General features: G+C 42.5%; 1 protein-coding gene across 3 annotated transcripts in view; it reads right to left on the reverse strand.

Annotated features, from left to right (window-relative positions):
• The window catches only part of MAP4K5 (mitogen-activated protein kinase kinase kinase kinase 5), a 72738-nt gene that overhangs the window by 34571 nt on the left and 16686 nt on the right, over positions 1-21481 (reverse strand). For 2 of the 3 annotated variants that reach the window (XM_069783034.1, XM_069783033.1), the window contains exons 3-5: positions 15170-15227; positions 1459-1549; positions 224-288 (exon numbers count right to left, since the gene is read on the reverse strand). In XM_069783034.1, the coding sequence (XP_069639135.1) occupies positions 224-288; positions 1459-1549; positions 15170-15227 (214 nt within the window). Of the gene's footprint in view, positions 1-223; positions 289-1458; positions 1550-4400; positions 4816-15169; positions 15228-21481 lie in introns of those variants that run through there. The other variant, XM_069783035.1, reaches the window with a different exon arrangement.

Consider the following 21481-nt stretch of genomic DNA (forward strand, 5'->3'; position numbering starts at 1 on the left):
TAGAATGACAGGGTATTAGCCCAAAATGATAATCACAATATTTGAAAAGTGCTCTCAATAAAATCTGTTAACTGTAGCTAAAAGCACTGTTCATGCCCTAACAAAAAACACGTGCAGTGCCTGGCCAGTACCAACCATTCCCTGTTAGTTTGGTTATTATTTATTTTTCTTCTTTGCAGAAAGCTTCCGAAAGGTCCAAATGTAAAAATAAGTTTCAAAGTACCATGGTAAATATCTTGGAGGGATCCCCCACCGCAGTATTCCATGCATATCCACAGCTTCTCACGGCTATCAAAAGAAAGTTAAAACACAAGCATCAGAAGCTGATTGATCTGCATACAGAAGAAAGTTAATAATGATTATTTAAAGTATTTTCTATTGGTCTTGATCACTCTTTGTTAAAAATACACATTCTGATACATGACTACCAGTTACACATTTTACATGTTGTTAATAATCTCAACACAAATTCTTACCTATCAAAATGAAAATTTTATGCCAAAGTCACTGAGAAGTCTTTAAATGTTATCAGACCTAAAAGGTGTTGCTTTAACTCTGATCTCCTAACTGCAATAAAGAACATGCAGAAGAAACACCTGAAGTTAATCTGCTATCAGCAAGATTACATTAGATAAGATTGAAACTGCAAGTTTAGTGTGTTAAATTGAAATTAAAGAATTTATATCTAAACAACTCTTCACAGCCTCCAGAAAGGGTACTTGGGATTTAGAAATGTAGCTGTTTTGTCCCACTTGAAGTCCATTTGGGCTGTACAGATTACTTAAAAAATGCAGCCCTCCAAGAAATCTAAAGATGAAGCCTCGTAGAAAAAGACCAAACAGGAGAAGTGGTGATATATATTCCCACAGAGCCAATTGATAAATGGCAGAGTTCCACACAAATGGAAAATATTCCCCAGCTTTCTGTATAACATTTAACGTGTGCACTTGAAGATGCAGCCAGCTGGCATCACCTTGTTTCTGCCTCTCAGTACACTGCATCTGTTACACCAGAATTATGAAAAATGTTATTACCAGCAGCTCAGATTTAGTGGTTTGCTCTTACAACTCACTGGCTATACTTCCACAAGACTATTATTAAATAAAATACCTAAAAGCAATTCTGGTCTAGATAAATAATCAGCTTGTTTTATATTAGAAGTGATAAACATTTAAAATCTGCCCTGCAAGTGAGTAGGATTGGATATGTTGCAAGTCTCTCTAGGGGAAAAGTTTCTTTCTGTTCCTAGTGATAAAAATATTCCAGCCTTTTGGCCAGCAGAGAAAACAAAGTATTAGTCACTTTTCTTTTTTTTTTTTTTCTCCTTAAAACCAACTGGGAACCAAAGGGAATTCAGCCTAGAGAAGAACACTGAGAGAGGATGTAAGTACTAAACCAGACTGAGCGTTGTCTTAGGAAAGAACCAGCAGAAATGCAGGTATAAAAAGTGGGGTTTACCTGAGATAGCTCCCAAAATAGGCAACTATGTTGCAGTGTTTGCATTCTTTAACCATATATATTTCTTGCTGTATCAATGAAAAGTCATCTCCTGAAAAACAGGAAGCAGCCACAGTTATATCACACTAAACTGAACATTCAAAGAGATCTGAAAGTGTGCACATAACTCATAAAAACAAGCCACGGGCCTGGATAATTGCTAATCCCTTCACAAGGGTTTTCTAGCATGCCAGCCTGTTCAGCAATGGTTATCTACATACATCATCCTTTCAGTTTGCATTCTTTATTACATCCTCTGCACAAGGCACAAATATTTCTTGAAGACCAACAGAGAAGGGCTGGCCTGGTGGCCTGAACATGATCCATCAGTTAAGACAGTTCAGCATGCACCAAATGTGCTTTGAAGAGGAAGCAAAGGCATCCCACAGAGGGACGGGAGCACATGAGAAAACTCTGGAGCAGCCCCTCTATAGCTATTAGATAGCCCCAGCTGGAGCTGATTTGGCTTTACAGGGACATGGTGCCCACAGTACAAGGATCCCAACAACAAAAAGAAAAATCACTGCAAACTAATTCCAGAGTCCTCTGCCTGAAACCAGAAGAGATCACATACCATAGGCTCTTTATTAAAAGTATTTCATTTCAAAATGACTCTGATAGAGCATATGGCCTGCACACCCACTCAGCCACGGCTGACTCAGAAGAGAAGCGCAAAGTCCTCTCAACATGGACTGCCTTGCCATGAGTGCATTTTTGGATGAGGACAGCTACATAAGCACATTTGCACATCTTAAATAACCTTTGCAAAAAAAACAAAAACAAAAACAAACTACTGAAAAATATATTACGACCAGAGCAATAGCCTGGCAGGTTTCTGCCACTTTAATTTAAAAGGATAAAAGCTGTCATAAATTAAAAAAAATAGTAATATCATAGATGTAATGAAGCAAACTAAAATATTTGAGAGCTAGGAAAAACACTGGTATATTTTTATTAAATCCCATTGAGAGAATTTCCAAACAGAGGATGTTCTCCCCAGAATCTAGAGCTCAAACACCACAGCTCTGTCCCCCTGAAGCTCAGGGCAGGCTTAGACCCAGCCCAGTGCTGGGACTCCTATGGAGACACGGATCAGCTGGCATCGCAGGATCAGCCGGCTTCGGAGAATCAGCCTGAACAGCAGTGATGTATCAAATAACATCAGCACAGCCTGACAGCCTCCCTCTGAAGAGCAACATAGCAAAAATCAGCCTATTAAGCCATCCTAGACGCATGCCTGCTTTGTGATCACAGATAGATATTTATATATACTCTTTATGTTACCACCTTCATTCTTCCTTTGGCATGAACAGAACTTCCGTAACAGCTTGCAAGACATGAAAGAGTAGAATTTAGATCAAGGTTTTAGATAAAATGCTGCTCCAGACAATGTGGTAGCTACCATGTTCTCTCAAGGAAAAAATTGCTTTGTATGTTTACTTTTGTTTAAAGTTATCTCCTGCTATCAGTGTCATGGATGTGCAATCCAGAAAACATGCACTGCTTTGTACTGCTCCCCTAAATTTATATGATTTTGACAAGTCCAAGAGGTGTCAAGCACTGCTGTAAATTCTCTTTGGATTCTTCATGTGTTTATTTAACAAGTAACAGTGTAGCTAAGATTTTTAATAACCTCTTTAAAAGTAGATGGTTTTATTTGCTGTGCTTTGAAGCAACTTCCCTGAGCAACAGTGTCACTGGCACCCACAGGACCCACAGCAGCCAGTACTGATGTACGGCCCCATGGCATTTACAATCCCTTTGGAAACCCTGGCTGTCCATACATACACCGGTACATAGTGGATGTTTACAGATATAGCGAAAGGAATGCCAATTTGGTATAACAATTTCCAAACGATCACAACCTTTATGTCTCAATGATTACCAGACTTTCACTTAAGTAAGTAACTATGAAATACAAAGGTAGAAGGGAACACACTTGTATGAAGACATCCCTGACTGATTTCAGTAAATCCTCAAGGGCTTCTTGAAGTTGAACCGTACGGACAAACACTTCACTGGGGCAGGAAAACATTAGCAGAAGAGTTTCAAATGTCAAGAGGCTTTTTTTAAACATAAGTGGTATTTTTTTTTTTAATAATGAAAAAAAGTAAAGGCAACATTTCCATAAGTTTAGCACAGATTTCACACTGTGCTTGCTTTATGGGTTATCTTTCAGCTACAACTTTGCTTGAATTCATGCACCCTGCCTATAAATGATTACTATGAACAAAGGATTTTTGAGTTTGAATCAGATGGATTCATTCCTCCCATTTCTCTGACAAACTTCCTAAGGGAAATTGTTGAATGCTTACAGAAAACTAACTGCAGCATTTTAAACTACATTAGTTTTTCAAGAAAGTCAAATCTAAGCAAGTTTGAAGGCAAAAGCCTCCCACCCCACACCAAAGAAGGTACTGTCTTTCTCTAATGCTACTACCTGTCCATGAGTTCAGAGTATCAAATGCCAAATATCCATGCCCTTTTCTTAAACTGCTATCTTCAAATCAACAATCTTTGATATGTCAGAAACAGCATTTCAGAACAAGTAGACATTGTCACATGTGAAAATCATGATCAAGATGCATCCCCACAACAGCAAAAACTTGCAGGCAGCAGCCGGAATTGCCTGTCGATAGCACATTAATTGGGCTGCCTAGTGTGCGACAACAGCAATGTCAGTTCTAGGAACCGTGACTAATGGGGATAAATTGAAGGAAATACGGTGATTTGGGCTAGAAAAAGACTGTCAGTAGAAAAGATAACAACTTTCATGCACATAAAAGATATCAGAGAAGGGGGGAGAAGGGATAATCCATCTCTAGTTTTATGATAGGACAATTAGCAATGGGCTTAAATTGCCTTAACCTACATTCCCTGTACAGATGAAAAGCTTTTCCTACCAGAGTAACATCACAGCACTGAACTCGAAGGGATGGGAAGCTGTGAAATTTCCCACCAGTGAAAAAAAATGAAGAAAACACTGAACAAGTGAGTCACTTAAGCTGATCCTGCCTGTAGTAGAGGAATACAGAAAAGATGACCTCTTGACTTGCCATTAATAAATGAAGAATCTATGCAAGAAATGGGGTTACCTACAAAAAAAAAGGAAAAAAAAAAAAAGGATTTGGAAGAGGAAAGAGGGGTGCAGGCTGAATACAGACAGGGAGCTGATAGAAAAGTAGCAAACAGATAGAAAGAAGAGAAGAAGTATCCATGAGAAAAGTTTGGCTAAAATATGCAGAAAATTATTCTGAAAGATCAGACACAGAGATAGGAGAGAAGATGTATAGTTGTTCAAAGACGACAAGAATGAATTCAAAACAAAGGAATTCAGAGTTTCCAGGCAGCTGGAGTATTAATCTTGGCGAGAGACACTGGAATAGGGCAAAAATTAAATATCCTTGGATAGCATGAAAAAACAAGAAGACAGTAAGACAAAGAATTTGTAGAAAATACTTCATCGAGAGGGAGACAGCAAGATAAAAAGAACTAGATCAAAGGTGACAACATATCTGTACAAAGAGATTTGCATCTGTTTTAGTCATCAGAGATTGCTTGATGCTAAATAACACGGAATTGGAAAAATGTACTTTTTGTCTACTCACATGTTTGCAATTATGGGTTATGTGGCATGCTGAGCAAAAACATCGTTTAGGGAGCTGCTGTAAATCACACGAGCAGTGTGGTGAGTCACTGCAGCTTGCTACTATTATGTAATTTTACCTCTGCAGTGAGACACATAGGACACAACAGAGCGTTACAATGGAATATTCTCCTCCGATCACAGCCTGCAGTCGAGGCTGCTCTGCTTGGCACAACCAGTTGCTTGTTCTCCAGCACAGCTGGCAGGGAGGAGACTGCTGGAACTTGCAGCCATATCATCGTGTGATGCGATTGGATCAGATTTCAGAAGTGAAGCTAAGCAAAGTAAGGCCTGGTAAATTCAAAACAAATCCATATTTAAACAGGAGATTACCAAGAAAACCGACGGCCCATTACCACCAGTGACTTATTCTATTTGCAGACACTACTTCTCACCTATGTGGAACTGGCATGTATCAATGTCCTGCCAAGTTGTCCTAGATGGAGAGCATGTGTATGCTGGATCCACATACCCCACTCTGCAGCATGAGAAGGATCTGATGGCTCTAGTGCCTATCACACAGCGCTATTAGGTGTTCTGAGCATGCCTGACCTTGATAGTTTTTAAGCAAGTTTACTCCTGGTCATATTTTCATGTTCTCCACCGACTGCTTTGAGTGGTCCCATCCTGCAAAAAGATGCAGGGTCTCTTCTCACAACTCCTCTTGGGTCAGCTGTGAATCCCTTCATTGTCCAGAAGGCTCCTCAGGGAAGAAATTCATAGTTCCTGTTTTAAATTGGTTTATTCTGCATTACTTCAGTGCTGCATCACAGGGCTGATGCTGTGTGGGAACACAGGGAGGGAGGGACAGGCAGGATCCAGGGCTCGCACGCAACTGGGAGGAGGGAACTGACGGCATTTAGAGACATGCACGTTGTCACCAAAGGGTGGGACAGAAGCACTTATTAAGAGGCCAGATCTTCAAGGTGCTAGCCAGCCTGCCAGCACTCCTGTGCATAGCTAGTGCCCTCAACATGCAGTCCTCACGGGCCCCCAGCATGCTAGACAGATACATCAGGCTGCCTGGCAGGAGGTGTGACGTGCGCTCCAAAGCCTACCCGCCAAGCCTTGCTAGGGAGCTTGACTGTAGATACTTTGCAGACCTGGGATTTTTAACACTATAATTAACATTTGTTATTTAGAAGTGAGATGCCGTTTAGCAACAGGACCAGGTGGACACTGCTGTACAGGATGCTGAAGGACAAAGAGTAGGGTCACAGCATCGCTGATGAGCCCAAACGCTCTCACTGTATTTGTACAACCAAGAGACGCCTGCCTCCTGAGTTAGCGGAAGCAGCTATTGCCTCTGCTGGAACCATTCTTCAAACGTTTTTTATTTCAACAACCCGAGTTCCCAAACAAGGAGAGGAAGCCCCGTGGGAGCGACAGCTTTGCAGAAACCATTCGCTCCAGTATACAAACTCCACAGCCAAGCAATATCCACAAGTCATCAGCTCCTCTGTGTTGACTTCCAGACATCCACATGCTCCCCAGTTCTCAATCACTTGCTCCAAACCACTTTCCTGAACCTACTGAGGATTCAGTCTCTGCTGATGAAAGGGATGGCCTTCCCGATATACAAGCTTTTGCTTATATTGGAGTTCGCTGCCAGTCTTTCCCCTCTACCCTCATTAACTTTAACTCCTGAGGTATTTTCAAATCCCCATTTAGATAGCTTGACACACAATATGACTGACAACAGCCCCAAAATATTTTTGGGAGAGTGGAGAGGATGCAAGGCATTACTGTAGCATCCCATCCAGTAGCTCTGACACATAAAAAATTCCTGCTTTCTTGGCCGCCTTGCAGACCTGCATTGTTCTTTACCAGCCATTTTGAAAACTGAGAACAATCCTTTAAAAGTTTCACATCTTTAAGAAGGAGAGTAATTTAAACTGCATTCAACCATCTGAGCTGTTTTATCCATACCTCTTTTCTTGGGATTCAAGGAAACCTGCAGTCTGACAGAAAGAATTTAAATTCCCTAAACTCGAAGCTCAGAAACTTGATTCCAAGCAGGATACAGCTATTTGGAAACAATGAAGTTTCCACCAGCAAATTTTACTGCCAGGCATCTAGCTGCCAACTGCTAACCACTGATGGTACTGATTATCTCTCCACTGATACAAAATATTACTGATGGTGATGTGCTGCCACAGCAGCACAAGCTCTGCAGTAAGTAGCACACAAGTGTGTGGTCTAACATCAGAAAAAATTTCCCTGCGTATGTTCTCTTCAGCCCTGCTTGGATCCTACTTATGAGCAGCCATGTTAACATGTAATCTATATTCCTATTCCTTAACACTTTCATCTCTTTTCCTCTCTCCTTGCCTAATCTACTTACTGTTGTACATCTCAGCCTTTCATGATCCCACCTTTACTCGCCTTTCTCACCACTGCCATCTCACTATCGCTATTTTTCTTCATGCATGTGCCAAATGACGTGTCCTCCTAATTCAGCCCTTTGCAACCTGCCTTCACCCCAAGCGTCACACTTTGCATTACCTTCCAACTAAAATGTGTGATCTTTCAGCTTCTTTCCTACTCATAATACCTTCTTCCTCCACCACAACCCCTTCTGCTGGCCTTCTTCACCTAAGAAACTCTGTGTTCTAAGTGAAAGCTTACATTACATGGAAACATGAGCTCACCCGCTCTGGATACAGACATTTCTGAAAGAAGAATAGTAGATTATAAATGTATTTTAAGTATGCAAAGTAAAATTAGACCAGATTTCAAGAAGTTAAATATAATTAAAATGCTGGGCACTCTACAGTAGAAGACCACACTGTCTCTGTTTTGCTTTGTGTACACTCCACAGGCAGGCTGAGCAGCTGTGCGAGTCTGCAGCAGTACCACTCAGGACGTGGCACAGCACAAGCAGGCGATGTCCGGGCTTTAACGGCTCCGGCACACTTGGAAACTCAGGCGTTCAGCCCTGGGTAATTCCTAGACAGATGCAGCAGCGGTGTAACGAGCTGCACACCCACCTCTCCCAACAAAAAGGCGTTAGTGTCCCCTGGGGTTACGGTGATGCCAGCCTGATGCCACAGGAGGTGGCAGCCAGCACAGGAATCAGAAGTGAGGGCTTCTGCCAGTGCCTGACCAGACACTGTTCAGTGCATAAAGCCTGTGTCTATTTAAACTGTCATGCACAAAGGACATGATCCCAAGCGTGACCAGGTTATGCACCACAAGGCAGTGAAAGTGTAAGCTGTACCAAGAAGTTATTTTCATATTTCTTCAGCCCCAGGTGCTGCCAACAATGGTTCATCCCCCGCAGGCTTAGTTTAAATGAGCCTCAGGCTTGTTCTTCTCCATAGCTCATAGCATCCCTAGGGAATTTATTATACAGATAACAAAGCTGCATTGCCAAAATACCCTTCTTCAGTCCCCAAAATGCCTTGGACTGACAGTGCAGCTCCACTGTGCTACAGCTGTCATCCAGAGGGGACAGACCCCCATCGCAGCCTGACTCAGCCCCACAGCTGTGTTCCTACGTGGAGTATCAACCTCTGCATCTGAATCATGAGATACAAAACAAACATAATGAACCCGACCTGGCTTTGAATGTACTGTGCTCAGTACTACACACCTTTGGATGACTATTTTCCCTTGTACAAAATTCCTCGAACAGTTCCACTTCCAGTTTAAGATCCAACCTGAAATAGGTAACTGGCTGCTTCTGGCCTTTACAGGGATCTCACATGGAAAACAAGCACTGGACCAAATGAAAACCAGCAATAAGATTCTTCTATAACACTGCAAAAAGTACAGAGCACGACAGATTACCGCCAGCCTGCTGAGTGTCAAAGGTCCCTGAGGGCACTATTTATCATTACAGCAGTATTTAAAATGGACATTAGTATATATTAAAATATTTTGGTTATTACACTTTCCCAGGGAGAAAGTTCTATGGCAGAAAACTACACTGGCAAATAGTTACCTCTTTGTATTGACTCCCCTCTCAATTCATCTGCTAAACCCATAGAAGGAAGTGGCTTTAGTGTTTCAGATGGTTTTGGCTTCTATGCTGCTGAGTACAGTTGGATTAGTTTCTGAAATAGAATTGGCTCCCAAATTATTTGAAGCATTTGTACTCAGTGAATGCTGGGAAATGTCATTAGCATGCCATAATACTTTTGCCTAATGCTCTCCAAAGTCTATGCCAAAAAAAAAAGTGAAAAACACTGTCTATTTTGATTCTAGCAGCACAGCTTAACTAACTGTGGTAGCAGATCTAGCTTATTGCCCAAAAATTCAAATAAATTACAGTAACCTTCTAAGTAGAGAGTTTATTTCCTTTGTCTGGAGAAGAGACAAAGGAAGGTAATAGCAGATGAAATAAAATACATACACATGTTGAGGTCTCAGCTGTAAGTTGGAGTCTCTTTGCCTACCAAGTCACTTGCTACCTGCAGTAGATGAGGGAGTAACGCGAACAAACCACAATTCATCGCCGCCTGCCATGTCAGCAGTTTTGCTAGGTCTCCCAAAACACTGCCATCTTATTGTGTGCAGTTTCTTGCAGCTTTAATTCAACGCATTCCTCACCTCCTCTGGGGCACTCTTTACTTCAGTCTTTTGTCTTCTGCTCCCAATTCCCCCGTCTATGTATTAATCAAGTGTTGAGTTTGGAGCTCTTATTTTTCCATCTGCTAATTAATTCCCGTCTATGAGCCACCTCTTCCTCCTCTCCAGAACATGCTGTATATAAATCACAGGCCTATTTCTCTGGTGACTAAATTACAAAATTTATTACTGATTTTTTTCTAGTTGTGCCCTATGGTCTGACAGGAGCTCACACTGGTGCTTGGAGGGGCTGCCCTCCCTTGGGGACCACCACAGCTAGCTGCAACAACTTCTGACACTGGCCTGGCCTAGGAATTGATGGTGCTCTGCAAGTACAGTCTTACAAAGCTATTCAAAACTCTTAAAATTAGTCAGAACATTGAAGCAGGGAGCAGCTGATTTTTTTTTTTTTTAAATGTGGAAGATTTTGAACAGTCATGTCTTCCTGCAAAGACAGTAAGCTGCTGCACAGTCCAGCTACCCTGCAGAGGCAACAGACATACCAGAGAACTAAAAATAAATAAATAAGTAAACAAATGCTGTGAACCCTCCTTAAAAACAAAACAAACCCCCAACAAGATCTCTGCCAAGAGACTGTGGGTGTGCATGCTATGGATGGAGATCAGGTTGGCAACGTTTAAAAGAAGATGTATTAACCAGCCCACCCCCACCTCCCCCCAAAAAAACCCAAAACCTAGAAGAAATTACTTCCCTATGGCAAGTCAGAACAACAACATAATGAAACATATAAGACATGGTCACCAGTGCTAATTAAAATGGGGTTCTCGGTAGTGGTGACTTTGGGCTGGAGTCTTGCACTTTTCACTGTAGTGCTTAAGCAGCACCAAGCAAAGGCAGGGGCTGCTCGGCCTCCAGCGGTTCCTGCTCTTCCCTCACCTCTCACGGCAGAGGATTCGGCCTCTGCTTCTGTTCAGTTTTCAAAGCAGTTCTTCAAATTCACAATAAAACCAGACCTACTTCATTTGGATCAGGCGCAGCGACATGAATGCTCGAGCAAGCCTCTCACTACATTAGCAATAGGTTATTACCATCCTTTTTCTGTCATCAAAGCATTGCTCTGCCCCATCGCAGACCTGCTGGGGATTAACCCAGCGGTGGTTTGCTCTTCCCAGCACCGCTGCCCCGAACACTGGCCACAGCATTTCACATGCTGCCAAGCAGGGGCTGTGGGATTGCCACTGTGGTTTCCACTGCATTTAACATCGCCCAATGAGTCTTATCGCTACAATCAACGTACAATCGCTACATAAAACCAGCTCTGGCTTCCTAAGGAAAGGTTAGTAGTCACAGTCACCCAAAGGCAGTGGTTTTAGCTTCTACTGCGAGCCTCCCCACGCTTCTTCTACCTTCAGCCTTCAAAAACCTCTCTTTGGCTGCACAGTGAAGCAGATCGCAGAACCAATCGGAATTAAAAATTAACCCTGCACCGAGTCAGGTATGGGGCCCTTCAGTCCTGCATCCTGTCTCCAACAGAGGATGCCAAGGAAGTATTTAAAAACAGACCACACAGGGATGCTTCCCCGAAACGTGTGTCGTGTCCGCCCCCCGCCCCGAGATTTATGACTCAGCAAAACCTCTCCATCATAGATAGGATCTTTGTATTTAATAGTCTTCCGTGTATTTTTCTCTCACATAAATTTGTACGCTTGCTTTCTGCACCTATGTAAACACAACTTAATACAATGAGGAGTTTCACAGATCTTGCAGAGAAAACCACATTTCCTTGTTGCTCGGAGTCTGCCATCTGCTTGCTGCACTTGCTGCCTCCAAACCCACTGCCAGTTCAGTCCCCTCATCTGCTTTCACCTAAATATATATACCTGGGTACAAGGGATGCTGTAGCATGGGGAGGGGATGGAGCATGCAGGGCCAAGAGAACTATCCTTCCCATTGCTGCATGCTGCTTTTCAGTTCATAAAAGCAATCCCCAAACAAGAGGAAAACCCACGCTGTGCACCGCATTAAATAATCACAGGGCAATAGGCAGTTCTGCTCCAAAGAGATTACCACCTAACAAGATCAAACAGCTGAGGACTGAAAGGACCACTGAAGGAGTCAAAATGGCTTGTAGAGGTCACGCTAGTGGGAGTTAAGGCCATGCCGGAGGTTTTGCCCACTGACCACCACTCTCTAGGTCATAAGATCATTAATTCTGATGTGAGTAGGCAGGTTCAGAAATTCAAGACATTTATGTAATAGGGACTGAGCCACGGCCACTGACATCTGAACTGTGTTGTGTGCATGAAGCTGGATTTGCAGAAGACCTTGCTGACTCTAGAAGATGAGAGCTGCAGCAGAAGCAGTGGTACCACCAGCACGGCCTGGCTGCTCTTTGCTTGTTTACCTGCACTGGTAGGCTTCAGTGGAAGCTTCAAGAAAGGAGGAGAAGAAAAGCTAAAGAATCAGGCTGAGCCTTTCTTTTTATTTATTCACTGGAATTTTTCAAATTTTTCCAACTGAAAAAAATGGTCAGATTTCAGGAAGTTTTAACTGTTAAAAAAAGATAATAATAATAAAAAAATCACTTGGAAATTAACAGCTAGGCTCATGGGAAATCTTACATCAAGCAGTCCAGAGGATAACACACTTTTCTTGGATGGGGGAAAGCCCATATTAATTTTTCCGTGAGCACTTTACAAAAGAGACTAGCCATCACCCTGAATACCAGGCAACAGTCACTCTCATGTGCCGTCTAAATCAATTCACGTTTAATTTATACTAAAAGCAGAAAGCATATGAAAAGTTTCAGCAGAAATCCTTAAAACCACCTTGGAATGCCTTACAGGTGGGTCGGGAAACCAACATCTCCTGAGGAGGGAGACATAACTGCTGGTCTTCATCGTAAATAAGACAAAGATAGGTTTGAACTCCTCTTCCCTCTTCTCTAACCACGTGATAGACGGAGACTCCCGCTGCCTTCCTCTCCCACTTTATAACTGGCACCTCAGTCTCCCTGATAATCTAGCTTGAGAGGAAGAAAACAAGGGATGGGGTGAAGCCACCAAAGCACTCCATTTTAGAAATGTTCCCAGCCCTTTTCCCCCTGCACTCCATTTTTATTTTGGTAAAAACGAGTTTGGTGAGTTAACCCAAATTCATACACAGCTGCTTTACCATTTCAAAATGGCTGAAATAGCAAAAAAAAAAAAAATAATTTCAGAAATTCCATGCAAGACTGTTACCTTAACAAACATTAAGGGTTTTTTTTAATAGAAAAAACCCAACTGTAAAAGTCTTCCCTCAAAGTTTTCATCTGGGATTTCACAACCAAGAAATATGGGGTGAGGCACGTGGCATTAAGCATTGATCCTCCTGTCAAAGGTTTGAAAATTATTATTCAAGGGTAACAGACATGTTGGAAAAATTTAGCTGGCCTAGAAGTCAGCTGGACAATACTCAACTTTTATGAAAAATGAACATACTTACTGCTATTTAAAAACAGTCTTCCCTGAATCTTTATTCATATGGATAAAAATTTTAAACATTTGCTTTCTAAGACCAACTCTCTGATCACTATATATACCACTGGTCACAGAGTCCTTAATGGGAGAGGAGCTGGTCAGATGTCTTGGGTAAGCACCATAGAATTTGAAAAGTTCTGCTAGCCCAGATTTAATAGAAAGCTGGAAGAACTACAAAATACAAGAGCAGGACAGGCAGAGCCATTTCTCATGGCTCGGCTCCTCAGGAATACACATTTGGAGAGACCGGGAGGAGACAGGGCAGCCTTCCCACTTATCAAGGACCTACAGACATTAGCAAACCCTTTGTCTTTAAGAACCATGATGCTTCCCAACCCGAGTGACTGAACAGAACCAAGCAACAACAGGCGAATGAGACAACGTATTTTCCTAAGCAAGAAAGAGGAAGATGGCACATCCACTTAACTTGCTAGCAATGTACTGACACTGTGAGCTCCCCATCAAAATTACAGTCTTTTAACACACACAGTCATGAATAGATGCTGGTGTTCAGGGACTGGACACATTTCAGCGCTGGTCATCAAAACCTCGAATTACAGAAGACAGGCTGGCAAGGACCTCCAGAGGTCTCTGCTCCAGCCTTCTGCTCCAAGCAGGGCTGAACGCAGAGTCAGGTCATGTTGCTCAAGGCTTTGGCCAGTCAACTTCAGAAAATCTTCAAGGATGGAGATCCCACCACCTCCTTGGGCCCTGCCCCAGATCACAAACACCCTCCCCATGAAGAATTTTCCCCACATCCAGCTGGACTCTCCCTTGGCGCAGACTGTGCTGGCTGGCTCTCACCCCTTTGCTGGGCACTCCTGACAAGAGCCTGGCTCCAGCTCCTCTGCCATTCTGCTGTGGAGGACCGTGGTTAGATCCCTCTTCAGCCTTCTCATTCCCAGACTAAAAACCACCAAGTTCTGCCAGCCTCTCCTACGTCATGTGTCTTTCCAGATTTTCCTCCATTTTTCCTTACAAAGTATGTATTTATTCCCTGCAGCACTCCAGTCATGGAAGCTATCTCATTGTGTCTCCATAGATCCTACTACTTTCTTAATTGTCCTTTAATTGCTTCATAGGCTACAGGTGTCAGTCCACGAGCACTGGGCAAGCACACATTCACAGGAGGAGCCTCCCTCAGCCCCTATCCCAGAAAGCCAGGACCCTGAACAGACACAGCACAGCAATTCAAGCAAACCACAACCACACAGAGACTAATACGGCAAAGAGATGCAGAAGAGGACTATGCTAAGGAGGGATTTGAAAGGTATGCCAGCAACCAAGTAATGAGAGATTACTTCTTTGAATAAATTCTCAAAAAGTCCTCAGGTGGGCCTGAGTTATGACTGAGGACATAAAAAGCTCCTCTCCTCATTTCCACTCAGGACACAATTTCTGATTTCAACTCTCTATGCAGGACTGGAATTAGGCTTCAGCTCAGCAAATCTCTTGGGCAGCAAGTAAGCATCTCCTGCTTTTAGGAGGAGTGGTAGAAAATGCACAGGGAAATAATAGTACGAGCCATCCTCCTCCCTCAGCACAGGTTAGAAAAAAGACACATTAAAAAGCACAGAGCTCTGTTTTTCCCAGTGCGCCTTTGGTGCGCATTAGCACCATTGCCTGTTCCCTTCCCCCTTTCAACTCACACAGCCTACCAGCTCCCTTCTGTCTCAGAGCTCACAATTTACCATCTGTCCTTAATCTTCTCTTTGTACTAACAACACACTGTAACTGCAACATCTTTTTATGCAACAATCGATAAGGAGATAAGAACAGACAAGGAAATAGTGAGCAGGACATAGCCAAAAGTAATGGTACATCCTGCAGTGCTTCCTGTCATCTAACCACTGAAACTACAAAAAAAACCCCAAACACTTCTCCTGTCTGGAGCTTCACAGCCGTGTGAAAATAAACATATGGAAAAAATGAAAATGCAATTCAAAAATACAGAAAAGAATGTAAAACTTACCAGGCTCTAACTTGATTATTTTTACAGCAGCCAGTTCTCCTGTATGAAGATTTCTAGCCTGAAATAAGAGAGTTAAGACATATTTAATTATACTGCAAAGGCATCTCACACAGTCTTACAAACTGAAAAGATATGCTAGGCTGTCATGTGTTACAAGTATGGCACAATGCAATTAGATGAGAGCAACCTGGGTGAGGATTATCTGGCTTCGGTATTAGCACAGCATCAACCTAGTTGGAGTTGTGAAGCATTACTGGCAGTTCCTTTCGAGACTTCAAAAAAACCCAGCTATCTGCCAGCAAATGAAAAGTTCATGCCTCTCAAACACCATTTTTAAAGGTTGTTGAAACTGAGAAGTCTCTGCCATCCGTGCTCGCTGGGGTGGTACAAAAGCACTGTGCTGCAACACTGACTGTCAGACCATGGAGCATGCAGTGCTGAAACACCCATCTCATGGTGCTAAACCTCAGGGTGCTCCGAAAGTGGAACTGACAGGTGGAGGGGCAGGGAGAAGCACTGCAGATGCAGCACAGATGAGTCACAGCTCCCTGAGAATGACTTTACTCTGAAAACAAACTCCTTCCAGCAGACCCTGACAGAGGCAAGTGGTCCCCGTGACCCTTGAGAAGAAGAAGGGGTGGGGAGCTTCAATTAAGTGTTTACAGAAATGTCCTCTCTGGGTACGCTATAAACTTCAGGGTGAGAATTCAGTGCTGGAGGAAAATGTTACAGAAATCTCAGATACAGAAAGTTTTAAGAGGGGATTTCATTAACACTTTTAACTCCAGTAAAATGAGCTCTAAATCACTCCGGCATCATCACCAGAGCTAAACTATATTATTTTTGACACACAACCTGATCCAATTAGGCACTGTGGCATTCCCCTTTTGCTGATCATCCAAAAGCTACAGGAGTCTAAACCCAACTGTTTCATTCTTACCCTAACAAACATGCAGTCTTCTGAACATATGAAATCTGGTTGTGTGGTAGATTACAGAAAATTGAGGGAAAACTGGGTTAGGTGAAATTGATTTGAGCAGTTACTTAAGATGAGGATGCAAAGCAAATCTGCCCCTGTGGACTGAACTGAAGGAAGCCACTACAGAACAAAACACTGTTCTCTTGCGTATGGACAAGAAGTCGTCTTAATTTAACGACAGGTAAAGCAAGAACTTGAAAGATGAACCCCTCAGTTTTGTCAACACAAGCTTCCACATCAGGAAAGGCTTTCCAGCCAGGAAAAAAAAACAACCAAACAACAACTAACAATAATTGGCCTTTCAAAGTCCTGTAGTGCTCAGCCAAAAGATGGGTGTCAAAATGCATGCCAAGGACGCACATACGACTCAGCTGAAGTCAAAGAGAACCTTAACAACTGTACAACAGAACCAAACATCTGAAGCCAACAGACCAAATCACTGAACACAGAAACAGATAGTTATCTGCTAACCACAAAGGAAACCTTTACCACTTCTTAAAAGTACCCTCCTACCAGAGGTGTTTTTAGATCACAGCAAAATCATTGGTACCCTTCAACATCCAGAAGGAGCACACATCTCTGGTACTGTTACACCTAACAATTATGAAACACAGATGTTCCCCTAAGAGACCAAGCACACACTCTTATCTTGGTGAAGCCAGGGAACCTCCGCTATCCACGTGTCTATACACAAGCAGCTAAGCTGTTCAGATAAAGGAGACTGCACAGTTTCCAGAAAATCAGCTTCATTTCTGAAGTACAAAAAAGATCGTATTCCTTACAGATATTCCTTTTCCATATAAGTAATAACTGCCACTGCTACTGTTATGCTGAAGCCTAAAGGAATGGATGTAGTCTGCCAAAGGTCTTTGGTACGCAGACTGCTTGGCAGGGACTTGAAGGTTCGGGCCGGAGGAGATCACTGCAATTACTGGCTCTCAGCTCTCATACGCGATAGGCCATAGAGCTTCACCAAATTGTGTCCTGCTGCTATCCAATATTATGATTAAGTTTTTGCATATGATCTATAGCCTGGACTATTTCAGGTTTCAACCACTGAACTTTGCTGGAACAGGTTGGTATTTATGAACTAAAAGTATCAAGTTATCTGAGCCACTCACTCTAAGACTGGTTTTCTCGTCCTACAGTTTAATCTTCCAACCGAACACATTCCCGAGTTGATGACACCAGGATCATACACATCACTTAACTCCTTTCGTGTCAGCACCAAAGGCAAAAATGCTGAGTATTTCCTGATCCTCAATATCCTTGTTTGGATGCTCACAGGTGCAGGAACTGTATTGGATCTTCAGTCTAGACAGTTGTATTGCAAGCATGCAGCAAATTACCCAAGCTGCTTCCCAAGAGACATCACCTGACCGCAAATGCGACTGATGGCTTTTATTCCTTCATCTTGGATTGCACCAGCTTTACATGGGTACACACATCTCTCTGCTGTCACTCTTGTTCCAACTTTTCTCTTCCACACCTTTCTGTCAGCTGAAAACTTGATCAAGAATGAATTACTGTTACCTTGCACATCATTAAAAATGTAAGAAGGTAAGAGGGCGAGGGCTAAGAACTGGTTCTCCATGGTACACACCTAGATATAAAAACTGTCAAATAAGGATTCCTCAAATAATTTTGAGACGTGTTAGTTAAAGAAATTCTCAACTCATGTCCTATGGGTGACCACAGTTTGCATCATTCTACTTCTTAAAAAAGGATTGTGTAATATCAAGGAAGCCACAGACAGGAATGCACTACGTCAACGTTGCTGGCTTCGTGAATCAAACCTGGAATTTTACTTAAAATGATATTTGAAAAAAATACAAGTTCTCCATAATTTCCCTAATGTGAAGAATTAGTTAATGATCCATCAATCTGTCTCATTGATATACTTCTTCACTGGTGGGGGTGAAATTGAAGTAAAGCTAAGAAATTCTAGTTCTCCTAGTCATCTTATTTACATTTTTAAAGCCAACAGCAAAATATCTGCCTCCTTCCTGGCCCCTGAAATTTCCTCAGTATTTCAAGTCTTAATTCAAAATTAGCTGAAACCAACCAGAGGCCAGGGGAGCTGTTCTCCCCTGCACACTAAGTAATCCAGACCTGCCAGTTAACAAGTATAGCTGCTGTTCAGTATCTCATGAGCTATTATCGACATAGCAAGTTACCATTTGTATGCATTTATCACATAAAGATGACATATTTATGGTGAACTTTGATGATCTCTTCTGAATTCTGATATTTCAGTCTAATGGAAAATAAAACTTGTTAGATTTCTTATTGTCTTTAATTCTGCTGGCCTTGATTCCTTCAATATGTAAGGAAGTCTCCTAAGAACTCATCTTGACACTAAAGGCTGAAAGACTAAAGCTGCACAGCTCCCTCCTACGCTGGAGCCCACAACCCCATCAGCAACGTGATCCAGTTCCCACATGACATTAGTGGAGCCCGACTTCCCTGACAGATCAGGGGACTTGCTGGAAGACTTTTGCCAAGAGGAAGACAGAGCTTTTTCTATGTGTTAGTACTGATCTTAATTTTGTTTAATGAGACTCAAACCTGAAAATTATGTTCCACATTACACAGAATGAAAATTAAAACTATAGGATTTTGGCAGAAGGATTGCAAAGCTCCAACAGAAAACTTGACCTACACAAGAATGGGACCAGAACAAGGGTATAGCGGAATGAGGTGAGCCACGCTGTCAAGTTTATTTTGCTCAGTGTCATAGACAGAGTATATTTACTGAGAAAGAAGAGCTAAGTAGTAGTCTTTTGGTCACCTTTTCTTCAGCTGTCCTACAGCCTGCTATAGGATGAGTGAGAGCATCCCACTGAGCACAGCTCTTCCAGAATATTTTAGCAGCTAAATACTAATACTACACAATATCACATAGAGCCTGTGTTCAAAAAACAAAACACAAGTACTCCTCTTTTTTTGAACATCCCATCGCACAGTCATAGCGACCTAGGAGATTCCATGTCACTAGTTTAATATGACAGCACAATAATCATTACACTTTTTTTTCCCCAGCATATGTCAGCACCAGCCAACACAACCCAGGTTCCCTCAAGCATACACACAGCTGTACCAGAGCGGATTAAAGGTTCCTTTAAACCCATGGTCCCATCTCAAGACAACGGCTGCTTCAGAAAGTGGTTAAGAGCTGAGCGAGCAAATGGTGACATTTTCCTGATGCACTCTCCCAGCAACCAAATTGGGATCTGTATGGTGCCTGCTGCAACAAGGACTAGCTGCAGACAGAGCCTGCGTTAGGCTGTCAGTCCAGGAGCAACATACGTTTTTCCAACCTAGGCACAACGTCAGTGGTGTGTCCCAACGCCACACTCAAAAATGAGAGGTGCACTATTGGTAGGACTGGGGAGTTGGGAGAGTTTTATGGTATTACACACAAAAAATCATCGTGTTTTCCCACCGAGACTTATCTTTCTTCTCAAAACTGCATCAAAAAGCTGTTGTGGGACAGTGGAAGCCAACGTGACACCCGTTGCAATCCCTGTGTATGATGTTTCCCACCACACACCCAAACAATGCACACAAGAAAACACATTTTGGGTAGGACACTTTCTGTAGCTAATGACCAGAAATAACACAGAAAACTGGTTTCAGAACCAGTTATGCACTCTGCAGTTTTGTTTTTTTTCTTTTTAAAACTGCAAGCCAAACAATTCCACCCCAGGGGGTCCACAGTACTAAGCAGTATGAGATGGTAAAAAATTGGAGAATCTTTTCACTTGGACATCTGAATGCAAGTTTATGCGCTCAGTCTCCTTCTCCAGCCACTTTCTCCTTCAACATTGAGGAAGACAAGGGGAAGATTCAGACAGCAATATCACTCTCACAGCCTCCAAATTAGTATTTTCAATTTTCATGGTGAAATCCCCTCCCTGCCTCAACGTCAATGTCTAATCTCCAGCCTTGGACCAACAACCCACTTCACCAGAAGAGTTGTTTGTTCAACCGTGTCTTCATTTAATCTAATCATAATTGCAGCTCCTGCGGCAACCCTCCCTTGCATCCCCATCTTATTCATTCCTTGCCAAGCTTCACTCATCAGTGACCGCGACATTTTGCTGTCTCAAGTGCTGCCTGCTTCTCCTCAGTTACTGTATATGCCTTCAGAAGGTACCCTGACCTCCTGCCTAGCAACTGAAATAGAAGTTTCTCATCTGCTTTCTAGTTTCTGACCTCTTACACTTTCTAATTCTTAACCTGCTCTATGCGGTTTCGAAATACCAATTATGCTGCATTGTTCTTTCCATATCTCATGGTATCATCAGACCCTTGAATTCACCTACCTACATCTCTGAATCCATGTCTACCACTGCCTAGAGCTCTCAACCAACTAAAGTGACCCAAAGAAATGTCTCTCATCTGGGCTGCTCTAAATCCATGAAAACAGATTCTTTTCTTACACAGAAGAAGCATAGTAGGTATTTCAGTTGTGATTAAAAATGAGAATCCAAAATATTACAGACATTAGGGGAATAAAAAAAGATACCTGATACAGGATACCTGAACAAACCAAGACTACTGCACATATGTACCAGAAGGCAGGGGCACAGAGACCTTGAAACAGCGGACGGGATCTTGAAGATGCCACCACAACCAGCCCATCTGTGGAGTAAAACTTCATTGAGCAGCTGCCACAGCTTGGCACAACCACCAGACCCTTCAGCAGCACTTCAGCCATGAGCTTTTCTACATGACGATTTGGATTTCACTTAAGGTGTAGTATCCCTCTTCCATACAATACAAATGCTCCCATGAACATGCCACATTCTTATATGTAACCCTGCTTCAATTTTTTATCCGACGCTCAAACTGGTCACATATAAGAGATGAGACATTTCTGCAAAGGAAGGACTTATTTCTCAAGATAAGGCCCCTGATTCCTCACCGCTATTCCCAGCACACAAGGAGAAACCCTCAAGACCAGCTCTGGGGTCCTGAGGTCTCCTGCTACGCTGCAGCCTCCCCAGAGACCTGCTGTCACGAAGGACAGCAAGTCCTCAGGGGGCCTCAGCAACTCTAACACAACAGTAAGTTTGGGGGGTTTCATAATTTTCTTGGGTTTTTTTTGTGAACACACAAACAAACATCCATAAAAATCAGTACCCAAGAGGTAGTATTAAAAAATCCGACAGGAACTGCCAGACTGTCTTAGGTTTCTGATCTGACTAATTTACCATTTATCTCTCAAGTAAGAGGCAAGGGATGTGTTAGAGAAGAATTTGATCTCAGTGGATGGTGACCTGCTGGTCTGTAACAGAATTCGGATTATGTCCTAATGCAGAAGTTCA

Source organism: Haliaeetus albicilla, chromosome 5 (genome assembly GCF_947461875.1).
Source record: "Haliaeetus albicilla chromosome 5, bHalAlb1.1, whole genome shotgun sequence".
Classification (NCBI taxonomy): Eukaryota; Metazoa; Chordata; class Aves; order Accipitriformes; family Accipitridae; genus Haliaeetus; species Haliaeetus albicilla.